Below are 15,624 nucleotides of genomic sequence, written 5' to 3'. Positions count from 1 at the left end.
CATCTGGAAGAATATAATAAAAAGTTTGCAGTCAAAACAGCTTCTTGTATTCTTTTGAAATAGGTTGCAAATGAAATATCAAAGCTGCAAACTTAGTTTGAAATGTTTTGCTGAGAATTAAGAATGAAAGAAAAAGTTAAGTAATTATCATGTATATTTTATTACTGAAGTAATCTGCTCTTTATTCTCCTTTGTTTTAGGATTCAGCTGAAGGACATTTACAGAGCAAGGTTGTTTAGTGGAGGCAGTCCCAACCATTGAGTAACTATCTTCAGATCTCCCTGATCTGAAATTTAATTCATCCTTACCAGGAATTACAAGAATGTCATATGTTATGGTTGTCAGATTATTTTCAGAGTCCTTTTTGAACTATGGATGCATTTAATTTGTAATAAGGAAAGGTAAAGCTATATGGATCACTCTGTCCTGAAACAAATTGTTCAATCATGGTAAAACTTGCAAACCCCTTGTACACGGAGTGGATTCTTGAAGCAATACAGAAGATCAAAAGGCAAAAGCAAAGGCCTTCGGAAGAGAGAATATGCCATGCTGTTGCAGGGTTGCATGGACTAGACAAGAAGACGGTACTTGAGCATTTGGAATTAAGTGTTCATGATGGCTCCATCCTCAAGGTTACAAATAAGGGGTGTGCATCGTATAAAGACCCTGACAACCCTGGGCGAATAGCATCTGTCAAATCTGGAGGCATTTCTGTGCCTCTTAAAGGATCTGCATGGAGCTCAGTTGACCTGCGTCATGTAGATTGGAATACGATACTGAAAAGAGCTATTGAAGGTCTTGATGATGCCAGTGGTTCCTCACTGAAGAACATTGAAAGATTCCTAAGGAACCAGGATGACCTGTCAAACATCATCAGCAACCCAATGTTCCAGCAACGGCTACGGCTAGCGGCTAAACGAGCGGTTAATAATGGAAGGTTATTGAAGAATGGACCACTTTACAGAATGAACTATGGAAGTGCAGAGGCAAGGGCATCTTCCAGATGTACAAGTGCTTCCCCATTGCTCCTCACACGTGTTACACTTCTTCCACATGAGAAAGACCAGGTACGTTGCACCAAAAGCCACACCTTTTTAAATTGCATGCTATTGATGTTGTAATGTCTCCTGATTAAAACGTTGTCAAGCCCTCAGTCAGAGGTGTCTTGGCCTCTGCCAGAATGCTAGGTTACCAATGTCTGGTGTCCTGCATGACTTGAACAGTGGAGTGCTGCTCTGCTGATGTAGGTGTGAATAAAACAAATATCAATAACACTTCAAATATGCAGCATAGTCTCACAGCAGTTGTCAGGAGAGTCTTATATAAGATTCTATTAGTCTGAATGACTACACATACAGTGTCATGCTCTTATGTTTAATGGTGAATGTGCAAAAGAAGAGGCCATAAATTTCATGATTCTTTCACAATAAGAATCTGAAGTTCCGTTTCATTGTCCTTATTCATGAAGGAAAGCCTAAGATCCTTTCCAAAAAAGTTCACATGATTTATTTGGGAGTAAATATCTACCTATTTATTTTTTTCACATTCAAATGAATGCAATTTCCTCGCACTGACAATGTCAAATTAAAAAAAAGGCATGCAGATTGAGGTAGATGAATCAATTGAAGTCTTCAAAGCAGTATGCCCCCCCCACCCACCTTGATGTCCTCCAGTTGTTTTTTTTTGCCACAGTTTGGTGTTGCCTTTTCTGCAAGCGTTTATACAACAGGCTCATCGATAGATATTTTAACTGCTTAATCAATGTGTAGGGTCATAATGGGGAAAAATGGGACATTCAGCCCAGGTTTCATTAACTTTATTGATTGTGAAATTATTTGTAATGGTTTAGTAAGGAACAAGATCTGGTTACTGTGTTTCATGCTTAATTAGGCAATATTTAACTCCACATTGTGTTCTTATTATATCTGTTTCTTTCCTGGGCAGTCTGACACTCATTTTGTATTGCGAGTAGACTTCTGTGAAATTGAAGCTGATTCACTGTCTCATAATTTGTAGCATCAAATGAAGATTGACTTTTATGTTGACAGCTTTGATGTAATTGCCTAATTATCTAGGAAGACATGGGTTCAAAATGATGCTGTTACAAGACACATGGTATTTGCTAATTATTTTCCCATCTGTACTGAAAACAAAAATGTTTTATTACACAAATAGGCTGCGAGTCTTGATATGGTTAAAAAGGGCATATAATTCTTAAATGTCTAATTATGCAAAATGCATGCAAGGTGCATTTTTCTTGAAAACTGTCATTTGAAAATCTTGCCACAAAATGGCTGTTTTGAAATAACATCACCTCAGTCCAAATAATTGCTTTGGAAACAGGTGATTACTTAAGTTATAGGCTATGTGGAATTGCGAGATGTTCTCTTTCTCTGGTCAGATGGACTGTCAAAAATGCCAGGTAGACTCTATGTGCTGTAAACAGTAAGCATTTGCTCTCTTTTTTTGATCCCAGTTAAGAGATGTGTGCCGTATTGATTTGCTGACATTGATTTGTTGTTTGTGTAGAAGTAGTTGAGTCTGCATTTCAGCAGTCTCATTGCTTGTTTTCAGTTGTGGCCGCCATTAATTTTTTAAACTTATAGCTAACACTGTTTACATGTACTGCCTCTGTAGGCCTGAATTATTTGCCTGTTTTAGATAATGTGCTAAAAATACTTCTTGTGCATTTTAACTTTTAGTCTGTTGTAAACGTGTATTGTAGGTCAATTTTGGCCTCACAGGCAGATATGTTAGGCCTACTGATACAAAACTGTCCTATGCAGTCCCAGTCAGGCACCAAACCATGAAATTTGTCTTCTGTTTTCACTCTTCCAGTAACAGATGGCTCAGAAAAGAACTATTGACTAACTTAGCTCGTTAATGATAGCTGCAGTGCTTATAACTCAAAAACTGAACAAGCAGTAGTAATGGCTTTGGGTGGTTTTTATACTTGGGGCTCCAGAGTGGCTCAACTAGTAAAAGCATTTGCTGTTGCAAACACACCGTTGATCACTATGGTCCAGTTTCAGCTGAACCTATGACGTCAGTTGATGATGACAGGGACTCTATAGCAGTGCAACAAATTGGAAAATTGGAGATATAGCTCAGTAGCAGGGTAGGTCGGTCAGAGGCTTAGTTCTCTCCGCTGATAATTGGTGGTATCCCCTGGTCAAAGGGGGCACCCGCAGGTCTGACTGTACAGCTGTGCATGAAGTGACTTGAAGTGGGCAAGAAGACTGCATTGTGCAACCGAGGACTGCGGCAACGCATCACGTGTTTTGGAAGAGAGTGTGCATTTTGTCAGTCTCTCCCATATTGATGCTGGACGGTTTGATAAAAGGGGCTGCATATCGAAGGATATTATTGGGTATTCCAAACTGGGGAATGATTGGGGGGTGGGGGTGGGGGGGGGGGGGGGGGCAGTGGGCATTCCAAATTAAAAAAGGGGTTCTCTCTCTCAGACACAACCATACAATTATGTACTTGTGTGTGAATTTGTTTATTTTAATTCAGCTCTTCTCTGTACGTTCAGTCACAAGCTAATTGTGTATGTTTTTGAGAGAGAGGCTAGCTCCGACTGTAGCTACTGTACATTAGTATTTAGCAGATGGGTGGATGGTGATGGATAGCCAGTAGGAACCTACCTTTTTGACAGGCTAGCAGAGCTAAGATGGATCAAACTGGCCAAAGGGGCAATTAGGAAACAGTTAAACGTTTATTTAAATCTCTAGTGCAGTGAAGTAGCTAGTAATTAGCTAGTAATTATGAGCCCAATAATATGTGTAGTAGAAATTGAACTGATCAGGTCTGGCTCACATCAAGTTTGGTAGTTTGCTGCCTGTAGTTTAATAATAATGATTTGAATTTGTTTTCCACACTCACCTGCAAAAATGTCATGGTGAGAGGGTGTTGGCTAACTTGTGATTGGAAATTGTCTGCCAATCTTCCCCATGAACATTGGTATGTTTATTGGGGAGAGCATTTAAAAAATATATAATTCTGGATTCTGGTAGTATCAGTAATTTTAATGTCAATAATAAATGTTTGAGTGACACACTTTATAGGCATTGCATGTGAAAATGGAAGACAAAATTAAGGAAAGGACAGGCTTATTCCACAGTTGCCTATATTTGCAAAATATTGTAGCAATAGCCTTTTATTCTGTCACAAAACTTTGGTATTTTAATTGGGGGTGTATGTGTCATACATCGGACTTGCCCTGACAATGGGGTGAAACGTGCTACCGGGCAGTGACGTTGTTAGTTTCGGATTTTACAAAGTAACGTTCTTATATATGGCTAACTGTGGCTCATAGATAGATCTGTATCAACTGATAGAATGTTCAAACATATTGGTGTCACAATTCTCAACTTTGGTTTGGCGTATAGCCATGTCAGATTGCAAAACCTGTAACTCTGAACCTTTTAACAGTAACACATTGAGACTGCAGATAGAACTCCAGGAGCATGTTTCACAGCTACATCTTCCGTTAATTTACTGAATTTACTTTTGAAGTCTTGCCACCCTCTGTGAGGACAACAGTAATTGCTGCTCACAATGCCTCTGCTACAAAGTTTGTCGTTCCACCTTACTGGTCGAGAGCTGGAATTTGAATGTCTTCACTTCCCTTAGGTCTCACATTAGCACCAACACAAACGGGTGCCCATTCAAATTATGTTGCTGTATGCAAAGGTTGCTCGGGGCTACCAAGTGGCTCAGTCACCCAGGCATTCGTCTTCAGTAGAGCCTCAGCCCTACAGTCTCATAAGCCAGCAGTGATCTTAGCAGTCAGTGATCTTAGGCCAGCTGAGATCTCACTGGAGTCAGGTGCCTGCAAGTGAATAGGATGACATCAGTAGAATAACCATCATGAAAAATAGCAGATGGCTACATGTAAGTTTAGCAGAGGATTATATTTGTCTCGCTTCAGCACTCTCGTATGACTGCGGAGGTGTTACGAGTGTCAATTTCAAATGGCTGCGTAAAGAGGGAAGATTCTGCTTCTTTTTTTTCCTTCAAAACAGTTGCTGTGGCTGAGGCTCTGATTTATTAGTACAGATTCTATAGGTTTGAGTTTTAGCAGAGAATTTTTGTACCTTTTTATCTTTAACCCTGTCATTGATACACAATGAGTGGCATTCCTGTTGTCCTGCCATAGAAGTACTGTACCTGAGGTAAGCCAAAGATGTTTCCACAGAAATCTGAAGCCTTCATTGTGTTGGCCCATCCCACAGACAGTGGGTTGGCCCTATAAACAAGCAGAAGTGGGTGTGTTTATCCCATGTTTTGATATCAGCGAACTTCTGCTGGCAATAATGACAATAATGATAACTAAAAAAAAAAATAATTTGCAAGCTAGTTTTACAAGAGCTGTTTTTATTTTTGTATTCAACAATACATAAAATGGCAGACAATGACTTGGCTAATTCATGAGTATGAGGTAATGGCTCTAATATTTGGGCCAAGCGATCCATTCAGATGACTTGGGCTTGGTAAAAATATGAGAGCATCTGATGGAGGTGGTATAATTGTTGGGTCAACTGAAAAAATGTGATCAGGGATTACAGTTAGGAAAAGTAAGAACCACACATCTGCGCACATCTGTAAGATTTAATGGAGAGCATGTTGGGTTGATATCCACTTTATAAGGCAATTTGGAAACGGCAGTACACTGATAGGCAGGGAGACGTCTGGTAGCACACTGTAATAGCAGTTGGATTTGTATTTCTTTAATTATTCTTATGCCTAGCTAGGCAGAATGGTCCTCACATAGAATGCCAAGATGCAAGACAGTGAGTGAACATTTACCAAATACTTTAGAATGTATAGGAATGTCAAAAGCATCACAATTTCTTCTTATGTTTTAATTTTAAGTAAATGCGTGTTGGGGAGCAAGTGTACTAATTTGACTACAAAATACATGAGGTAGGCAAGTGGAGACAGAACCAGAGAAGTTCAACTGTAATGGTTTGTGGTCAGCAGCACTTGAGCCGTAATAAGCTGTCAACATGACTCGCTTGGCACACGTACTGTTTTTTAATATTAGTTTTTTCCAACTTGAATAATTCTGTAATATTTTGTTGAACATGTTTCTGACACAGTTGCACACCATGGCGAGAGACAGTGATGTGTGTGAAAATTATTTGCTGTAGAAACTGCAGCTTGTCTGAAATAGCTTGTAGATGGTAGGATTAGGATTTTTTAGTAGTTTTTGGCAATGGCTGTTTGTGCTGAGAGAAAATTGAAGTTATTTTTATACTGTTAAAATTTACACTGTTAAAAATGAAAATCTGTTGCGCCATTCCTCGCTATGTTTGAATTACTTACTGAATAAACTGCAGACCAGCCGTTAGCCTGAGATTGACTCCAAGAAAAATTGTTACTATGCTGTGGAGTTGAAGCTACACTATATGGACAAAAGTATTTGGCCACACCTGTTTTTCAGGGTTTGGGCTAGGCCCCTTATCTCCAGTGCAGGGCAATCTCAATGCTTCAGCATACCAAGACATTTTGGACAATGCTATGCTTCCAACTTTGTGGCAGCAGTTTGGGGAAGGCCCTTTTCTATTCCAACATGACTGTGCCCCAGTGCACAAAGCAAGGACTATAAAGACATGGTTTGATGAGTTTGGTGTGGAAGAACTTGACTGGCCCACACAGAGCCCTGACCTCAACCCCATCGAGCACCTTTGGGATGAACTGGAACGGAGATTGCGAGCCAGGCCTTCTCGTCCAACATCAGTGCCTGACCTCATAAATGCTCTACAGAATGAATGGGCACAAATTCCCACAGAAACACTCAAAAATCTTGTGGAAAGCCTTCCAAGAAGAGTGGAAGCTGTTATAGCTGCAAAAGGGGGACCAACTCCATATTAAAGTATATGTATTTGAATACAGTGTCATTACAATGTAATGCTCAGGCATCCGAATACTTTTGTCCATATAGTGTATGTACGCACAAGTGTTGTATTTGCTGCCATTCTTCAATTGGGGTTGCAGCTTTCATTCTACAAATTTCCACAGTTCATCTGTGGGTGTCTTGAGCTGTGCTGGCTGCCTGTATCTGTGCACATTAAAAAACTAAGCTATATTAACAGCCCTATTTGATATTTTCACTGAGCAAGAGTAATTTAAGCCACCTCAGGTGCCATAGTGAGTGGGTACAAGAGTATATGATGGAGGACTGGAGTGTAAACTGTATTGTGTCCAATAAATATTTGTGTATGATGTCATAGTGCACGGTTTGGCATGAAGCATGAGATACTTTGGTGACTTAAAAAACTTAACTTATGTTAACTTAAGTGTAGAAAAAACTAGTCTGCTCAAAAATCTGCTAGAGCTCTGCAGGAGCTGAAGAACTTCCATGTCTTTACTGATTATAGACAATGCGATTTCTCATATCACTGAATACTTGAATATTGGGTGCACCATTAACTTCTTAAAGCATGTGTGAAAAATATCTGTCTACAAGCTTTCGATGGTTTGCAGTGAGCCCTGTATGTAGTTTGGTGCATGGGCCTTCATAGCGATGCACATTGGCTATCGTCAGGTAGTAATGACTTATCACTATCATACCAAGATAAGCCCTAACAGATGTAATTAGTATACAGTCTTCACAAAGTAAGCTTTTATGGTTTGAACTTGTGACATGAAGAAACAGTTTATGGTAGGTTACAAATCTTCTCCTTATCAGCATATCTCTGTATAAGTGTATGTAAATGGGCTTGGCCATTTACCTGGCATTTATTGCTGTTGCTGTGTTATCAGGCCTGGTATTTTCTTGCTGTCCAGAGGTTCTGAAAGGTTTTTAAAGTATAACCCTGGGACATAGAATATCATCTACAATTTTGACCAAGCCACCTAGCTTTCTTTTACCTTAAATCTGTTTCCGGTGTTTGTCATGGTAGGTGGATGGATCAGATTAACTCTCTTCATCACGCTGTGGCTGTATGAGGACATTTTTCACAGCTTTGTCCATTGTTTTTGTCTCTCTGCTTGAGTCTTGTTGCCAGTGTGTCTTCCGTAGCTTTGTTTTTGGTCATTTTTAATTGGTTGGTAGCTCTTTGGTCAGTTCAGTTTGTGAAACGTGGTGCTGAATGCAGTTCTGGTCATTTTTGGACACATTAGAATTCACTTGCTGCTTGTAGGTCCTCACTAATATTGTCACTCATAAGCACCTGGCACACAACAAGATCTGAACTGCTAAACTGTTACGATTTTAGTGTGCATATGGCAAATTTCAGGAAGAGTTGTTACAAACTCGTGACGGCTATAATCGTGGCTAAATCACTTTAATCCTGGTGTATAATCTAGCCTTAACTACAGGGGTTGCTAAAGGATAATTACTTTTTTATTAGTATACACAAATAAATATGCATTCCCTTGTGGTTCCTTGTACATTGGACAGATAAGTACAGTGTACGGTTTTAGTCAGGCGACAAGTTTAGGAAATCAGTATTTTTTCAAAGCATTTGCACTGAATATGAGTGATTCGCATTGATGGTGCTAGAGTCAGAACTGATTGTTTTCCTATTACTTGGCATGTCAACTAAGAAAGACCATTACAGGCCTGGTTTCATTCTGATTGAAACCATAGTTAGGTTAAGACGGAATAATTTTTCTGAAAGCAAAAAGACCTTGAAATTCCCTATACCTTCACAAGTAAAGACATAATTAAGATTATTGACGGTCCAGTTTCATACCAGCCAATTAAAATATGTGAAGAATCCCATACATTTATTGATATGATGGGAGAGCTATGCACGCTATCTCCAGTTAACAGCAATGGTAAACTATCCAAGATATTTCAAGGTGGCTTGTTGAAAATACTGAAAGATCATGGACGGAAAAAACCTTTCAAAATTTACGTAAAGGCCAAGTACCAATGAGGTTTCACGAGTTAAATGATGCATTTGTACTTCCCCAAGCATATTTCATTTAAATATTTCAAAATTGTACACCTTTATGAAGGCTCTTAAAAATTTTGCTTCTCAGAGACCAGAAGGCTTCCTCAAAGCACAAAAGCTTAAAACCCCACACAGAACATTTTTTTTTTTTATTGAAAAAAAATTGAAGATTCATAGTGGAGACATGTCAGGCTACAACTGGGAAGAAAATGTGAAGAAAAATAAACGTGAATTTTTGACCCTGGGAGATCAATTTAAAAAGCGTATTTTAGGCTGACACAATTAGTATTCATTCAAAGTTTTTGTTGTTGTTGTTATTGCCTACACTTTCAACCTAAGAAATTATGAACATTCCTATGGTGGTGTATGATTTCATCATGTAATGTTCTGTAACCATGCTGGGAAACATTAGGTAAAACTATACCAAATACAGTTAATGTTACAGTAAGGTCAGACCAAGTACTGTACATACTAGGAGATTAATGCTTCCTAAAACCTTTAACTCATAACAGTAAGATCTGTAAATATCATCACTGTATTACATATAAGAGGAAACATCAGGCCCCACCAGTATAAGGAGACTGGATGAAAGAGGTAACACTTAGGTAGAGGTACACTGAAAATGACTTGTGCAAAGTAAAATTAAATGTTTTAATGAAATTTGGAACCAACGGGGAAAAACTCCAAAGTCTGTAATATCTGCTAGAAGGTAAAAGACAACCAATTGATGAATTATTGAATCATTTTGTCTGAGTGGTCTAATTGGTTCCATAATGTTGTGTTCCATTTAGCATGTGTCTTTGCATCAGGAGCTTAGAGTAGCTTGTAATGATACTAGTTGTCAACGACAATTTGATGAGTGTAGTGTATTAACAAAAATGAAGTAACAGTTTAAATATGGTTAACAGTTCATTCATTATCATACATACGTAACTTTCCATGCGTAACTTTTCTGATATTCTGTTTATCGTTATTTTACATATGTATTGTAACCTACTTACTATGATTATGTGCATTAATGCACTAGTATATGTTTTGTATTATTGTTGTTGCGTAAACTAATAATAATGAAGTGTTTGACAAGGTCATTTTGGATCAGACCACAGTATTTTAGGAACTTTGTATTCCTAATATATACATTCCTCATAATTGCTGAAGACCACGCAGTCCCTATCTAACATCTGTTTATTCATGATGTGACAGGATACTGATCAGGCCTGTTTCATGATAAACATTAAATGGGTCATTCCACATGAATGATGACCACTTCAGCTGTGAAGATGCCTACTTCTTCAAAAAAACAGAAGATACAAATGCTGAAGAAGCTGTTTATGTTGATTCTATTTAGACTGAATATTACATCATTTCCCCTCAGTGCAGCATACCACATTTCATTAAACTTTAAGAAGTATTTCCAAAATGGAGTTGATTTCAACCCAGGGTGATCCATATATGTGTCTGTTCTCTGTTAAGTGTAAAAACAAAGTTTAGCTAAATATTGATTTATGAATATTGAATGCATGTTTACTGTATGCCCTCAGAGTCCTGATACAGCTTTTGGTATTCCTCTGTTCTCTAATATTCTCACATTAAATGAACTTGAAATTATTGTAAAGATTAGGGTGTTGTTCTCGCTAACAGAAACTGGTTCCATTTGTGTTAATTTGATTCGGGGTGTAGTGCGAAAGCAATTGAAAAATAAATGTATTCAACCAGCATCACGCCACACCACCTTAGGTAGCATGTAGTATATGTAGGATAGAGTTTTACATAGTTGTTTATTTTAAGTATGAAAATAAGGATTTAAACTTGTGCATCCCTCTGATTTTTTTTTCCAGAATGGGATATAGCAATAATATTGATTGCCTGTCTATAGTGAATGATGCCACTGAAAGTCTGTTCAAGGGTCATCATGTATCATTTAAATTAGGAGGTGGTGCTGTATCCTCTCCAGTCTGGTCACAGTGTTTTGTTTTGGGTTGGGATGGTATGTTTCCACTAATTATCAGCACAAAATGTCTTTTTTGAATGTAAAAGCAGTGTTCTTAAAATGATATCTTGTCAAGCTTAGTTAAACCTACCCATTGCCTGAATTATTTTTATAAAACTGGGAAAAAAAATCCTTGTGTAGAAGCCCTTTCAAAGTAAGACATCGGAGTAAACTGTCCTGGCCCCATTCCTTTAGCTCATATTTCATTGTCCCAGCATATAAAACACAAACAACATAACTCTGTATCAAGCTCAGATGAGCAACACATTTATGGACAATTTTTTTAAATGACCTAATTTTTTCTGCATGTTAGCAGTTACCGGTCACACCTATGAATTCACCTTTTTTTTCTCTTTTGCAACATGCTACTGACAATGGGAGCCGTTTGGTAATCACATCTTGAGCACAGGGCATTCCCCGGTCTTTGAATTGTTCATTCGATTACAAGCCTTTGGTTTCCACGCATGGAGCTTGGCTGTTGCTAGGAGGTAAATTTCATTGACATGAGCACACGATAGCATGGTGCCAGTTGTTTCACAATAAGCAAGGTCTGTCATCTTGCAGATGGTCCAGAAAGCTTGTGGATGTGTGCTGATTAGCTCAATGCATTAAAAGAGGCTTTTGTGATTAATTGTGTTGTGTGGACTGGTCAGTCTGCAGCTGCTCCACAGCTTTTTATTACATTTCTTTCAGAGTTGGCCTAATTCACAGAAAAGATTGGACAAAATTCTTCTTCTTTTCCTTTGTCACATTTGCAACAGAACATCATTCTGGAGTAAGCAGTTTTTTTTTCTGGGGGAATATTTGAGGTTTTTTTTATAATGAAAATATTTAAAAAAACATCAAGGCCTACTTAGCACTGGGGTATAAAGTTCCAGCACACTTTCAGCTGTTCCATGCAGGAAACTGCATTAGTTTTCTTCTATTTCAATCATTTAAGGCAAATTTATTCAAAATTTGAATGAGGTGAATTTAAACTTAATGAATTGGAAAATATATCTGATAAGCAAGGCTGAAGACATATATCATAAAATCCCAGAAATTATTAAAGATATCTAACTGTAGAAACCTGCTGTGTAACTTCAGTGATATGTGTCTCTTAGATTTAGATCAAAAGAGGGAAAACCTGGTGGGTTTTCCAGTTACACTTGTAATGTGGATGATCCCTTATGTTCATGGTATATACACACACTTCTGCTTTAAAGAAGCAGATGGTTTGGTTTGATTATTTTACTTTCATTTTACAGTAGCTATTATAAGGTCAATACTTATGGAACCTGAAAGTGGATCCTGGGCAAACTATGATTTGATCAGTTTGATTAATGTCTTATAATGGAAGGACAGCTGCAAACGAGTGATTATGAAACAGGACAAATGGCATAGAATTGAACATCCAGATTACTGGTGTTTGTTCAGTGGGATCACTTGCAAAGAGTGTCTGTCCTGAATACTCCGTAGAGGGTTTTTTTTCTGCACAAGGGTTAGTGTAACACGGTTTAGTGATTTTTTATTTTTTTTTCCCCCCCTTAAAGTACACAAAATGTGCTGTCATCCTGCAACACGTTTGCCAGGAACAACAAAAGAGCAGGCCATCTCTTACTTTTCTCTTTCACACCAGCACTGTGTGAACCAGAGGGCCCACCTGGAAACAGATCAAGCAGCGTGATCAGTAGGAGCCCAGTTATGGTGGATGACGTGATGGCATCATTTGACTCATTAATGCGTTAGCATCTGCTTTAATCTTTCCAGCTCCGTTGTTGTACATTCATAGCGGAAGTCAACATCCCAACACTGCAGACAGTTAAGTGTTCATCAGGCCTGTTTAATATGAACGTTTAATAACAAATTTACCTCAGGCTTGATTGTTAATTTAACTCAGTGTTGTGTATATCGCAGTAGATAAGTGATTAACACCTTTAGATTAAGATAAAAATATTCAGCTGCGAGACTGCTCCTTTCATTGTCAGATTTTATGCAACAAGCAGACCAATTGATTCTGTGCAGTTTTATTACACTGATAAACCCTTGCTGTGTTGAGTAGATTTCACTACAGGCCCTCTGCAAGTGTTTATTTCTGCACCCTCTGAGGCTTATGTAGCCAACTGGATCCTAATTGGCCAGATGAAGGGATATGCAGTCATTTCATCCTTGGCTTAAAACAAGGAAAACAGATGTGCAAGAGTTCAATATTTAATTAGCCTGATAGCCGCTGCTGGTTGGAGTAAGATTAATCGTGCATAATACCTGTAAACATATTCTAATTCAACCCCCTATTGTGTTACTTTGGTCTGGCAATTGTAATGTGGGCTAATACCATTGCTATTTCCATTTATTCTCTGTGTATATACTGAGGTGCTAAGTTAATGGAGAGGATATGTTTGAGCGGGATGAAACTGAAGTGAATAAAATAATTTTATAAAATCACTCAATGCTCAATGTTCATTGCTCTTTCATCTGTGGTACCTTGAATTGCGTCTCAAATAAGTTTTATCCCTTCACATGTTTGAAATGATTGAAAAATGTATAATTCTGTGAGATCATAAATCTCATGGAACATGTTGGATGGATATTTAGGATTATCTACCGTAAAATTACTGTCATGTATGTGTTTCATATTCAGCTACATTCATTTGTCAAGTTAATTTTCTAGTACTTTCCTTCACAGGAAGTTCAGTGGAAAGGAATTGTTTTCTAGACCCTAAATCACAAAATAAATTGTGGAAATATATCCTCATGTCAGATGTTCAATATTAGAAATTATGTATGTATATATTTTCATAAGACGTACTTTGTCTTCCGGATTTGGACTTGGATCTAGGTTACTTTCTGGTCTTTTGGGACATTGCTATGTTAAGAGAAAATTGTAAGCATTGAGGACATTGTTTTCTGGGGTGTTCATGGTTGAATTATTTAGTTAGTTACAGCAGAAAGGCATGAGGGAATAATTATGTTTTAAATGTTCTGATTTAAAGAGTTTGCAAGTGTAAATGAAGATATTTATAATCTAGTGAGACACTGAAGCAGAACTGAAGAGAACACCACCATTTCTAAAATCCCAGTGCGCTTCCTGAACACAATTGTAATACCAGCTATGACCCTCTGCATCAGAAATTAATCAGTGAACCAAAGGCTGGTAGTAATTCAATGCTATATAGTAGATGACTCAGTATGGTTTTCCTCACACACCAGGCTGTTTTAACTCACAACATATTTCTAGTCTATTGTGAGGTTTTTTTTTCCTTTAAAGAACACTCAATGTTCTGTACTGTAATGATCAGCCTAAATATGGAGATTTGGAATATATGTCACCTTTTGGAAAACGGGAACTGTTACCTTAGCAACAACAGAATGAAAGCTCATGTCATCTCATGAAGAGAGCTGTTCATGTGGAGGCTTTTAGTTTGTTGACGTGCTTGATCTAATAAATGGGTGCTGGTCACATTTGCTTATTAAGTCTCTGGGCGATTGCATCATTTTAATAAACATCACTGATCAACTGAATATGGGCATCTCTTCCACTGATAACTAACTGACCTTGTCATAGATGATCAAACAGTTCTCCCAAGGACTAGCCAGCCAGCCAGCTACAAAACGCACTGAGATGCCTTTGCATTAAGTAAAAGTCAGACAGTTGACTTTCTGTTTATCTCAGTGGTATCTGTATGGACTAAGCGCTGTCCATCCAGTGCTGGAGAACATGGTAAATATTAGTCTCAGTTTTTATTTTCACAGTAGTTTTGTACAATTATGGCTTTGCATGTGAAAGGACAGTATGTATAGCTTGGGTAGGAAAAACTTCTACAAACAAGTGAGAAGATGGAGACCATGTTCTAGAAACAGCCCTTCAGCTGTCATTTCTTGCTACCTCAGCTTGACAGAGCTAGCAACAGTAACCATGGGGGGGTGGATGTTGCTCATAGAAAGGTCACTTGTACTTCAGGGGTTAGTGTAATGACATTTTTTTTATGTTTGGAATTTTATGTCACAGTATTGCTGGGCTTTTTGTTTTTTATAATAAACGGAACGTTTTCTTGACGCTGAATAGACAACCATCAGCTAGTGGAACTTGCATAATTGTGTAGGAGTTATGTTCCAAAGTTACAGACAGTCAAAGATTCACAAGATAGTGGCTCCCGAGTGGCTCAGCTGCAAAGATGTGCGTGTTGAGTGTAGGCCGAGCCCTACCATCCAGATTTAATCTCAGCTGTGTCATCAGCCGCTGACACATGAGCTATCGTATGGGAGCCTGCGGTGGCAGAGCAAGTTGGCTTTGTTCCTCCGGGGATGGGGGTGGGTAGGTCAGCCAGGTTCCCCTCATCTCAGCACTCTCCAGTTTCCTGTGATTCATCAGGCACTTGCAGTTCGCTCTGATGACATCAGCGGAGTAGCGCCTGCCCTCTCTTTAGCGCCAACCTCACTGTGGCACACTGCAGTACTTGTAGTGCAAAAAAGTAGCCATTGGCTACATGCAGGTGTGCTGAAGGATTGCATCTCTCTCACAACAGTGCTCCTGCACAACTGTAGAAGTTGTTGTGGAGTAGAACCACAACCAATGTACAATTGACAGTTCCAAACAGGGCTGCTTATTTTAGGTACTACTAATTTTTGTGGCCATTACATCACTAACTGGATAATTTCATTTTCTCACTTTTGAGAGCTATCCAAATACTTTCACAGACAATCTTGTTATTGACTTAACAAGCTATTGTTTACACTAAACCAAAT

The 15,624-nt window shown here is 38.4% G+C and overlaps 1 protein-coding gene across 5 annotated transcripts in view; it reads left to right on the top strand.

Moving 5' to 3' along the window:
- Positions 1 to 15,624, top strand: part of LOC118775523 (histone acetyltransferase KAT6B-like) — a 40,796-nt gene that overhangs the window by 3,500 nt on the left and 21,672 nt on the right. For all 5 annotated transcript variants that reach the window (XM_036525490.1, XM_036525516.1, XM_036525507.1 and 2 more), the window contains exon 2: positions 201 to 1,067. In XM_036525490.1, the coding sequence (XP_036381383.1) occupies positions 447 to 1,067 (621 nt within the window). In that variant the 5' untranslated portion in view covers positions 201 to 446. The remainder of the gene's footprint in view (positions 1 to 200; positions 1,068 to 15,624) is intronic.

This window comes from Megalops cyprinoides, chromosome 1 (genome assembly GCF_013368585.1).
Source record: "Megalops cyprinoides isolate fMegCyp1 chromosome 1, fMegCyp1.pri, whole genome shotgun sequence".
Taxonomy (NCBI): Eukaryota; Metazoa; Chordata; class Actinopteri; order Elopiformes; family Megalopidae; genus Megalops; species Megalops cyprinoides.
This window is presented reverse-complemented; position numbering and strand designations above follow the sequence as displayed.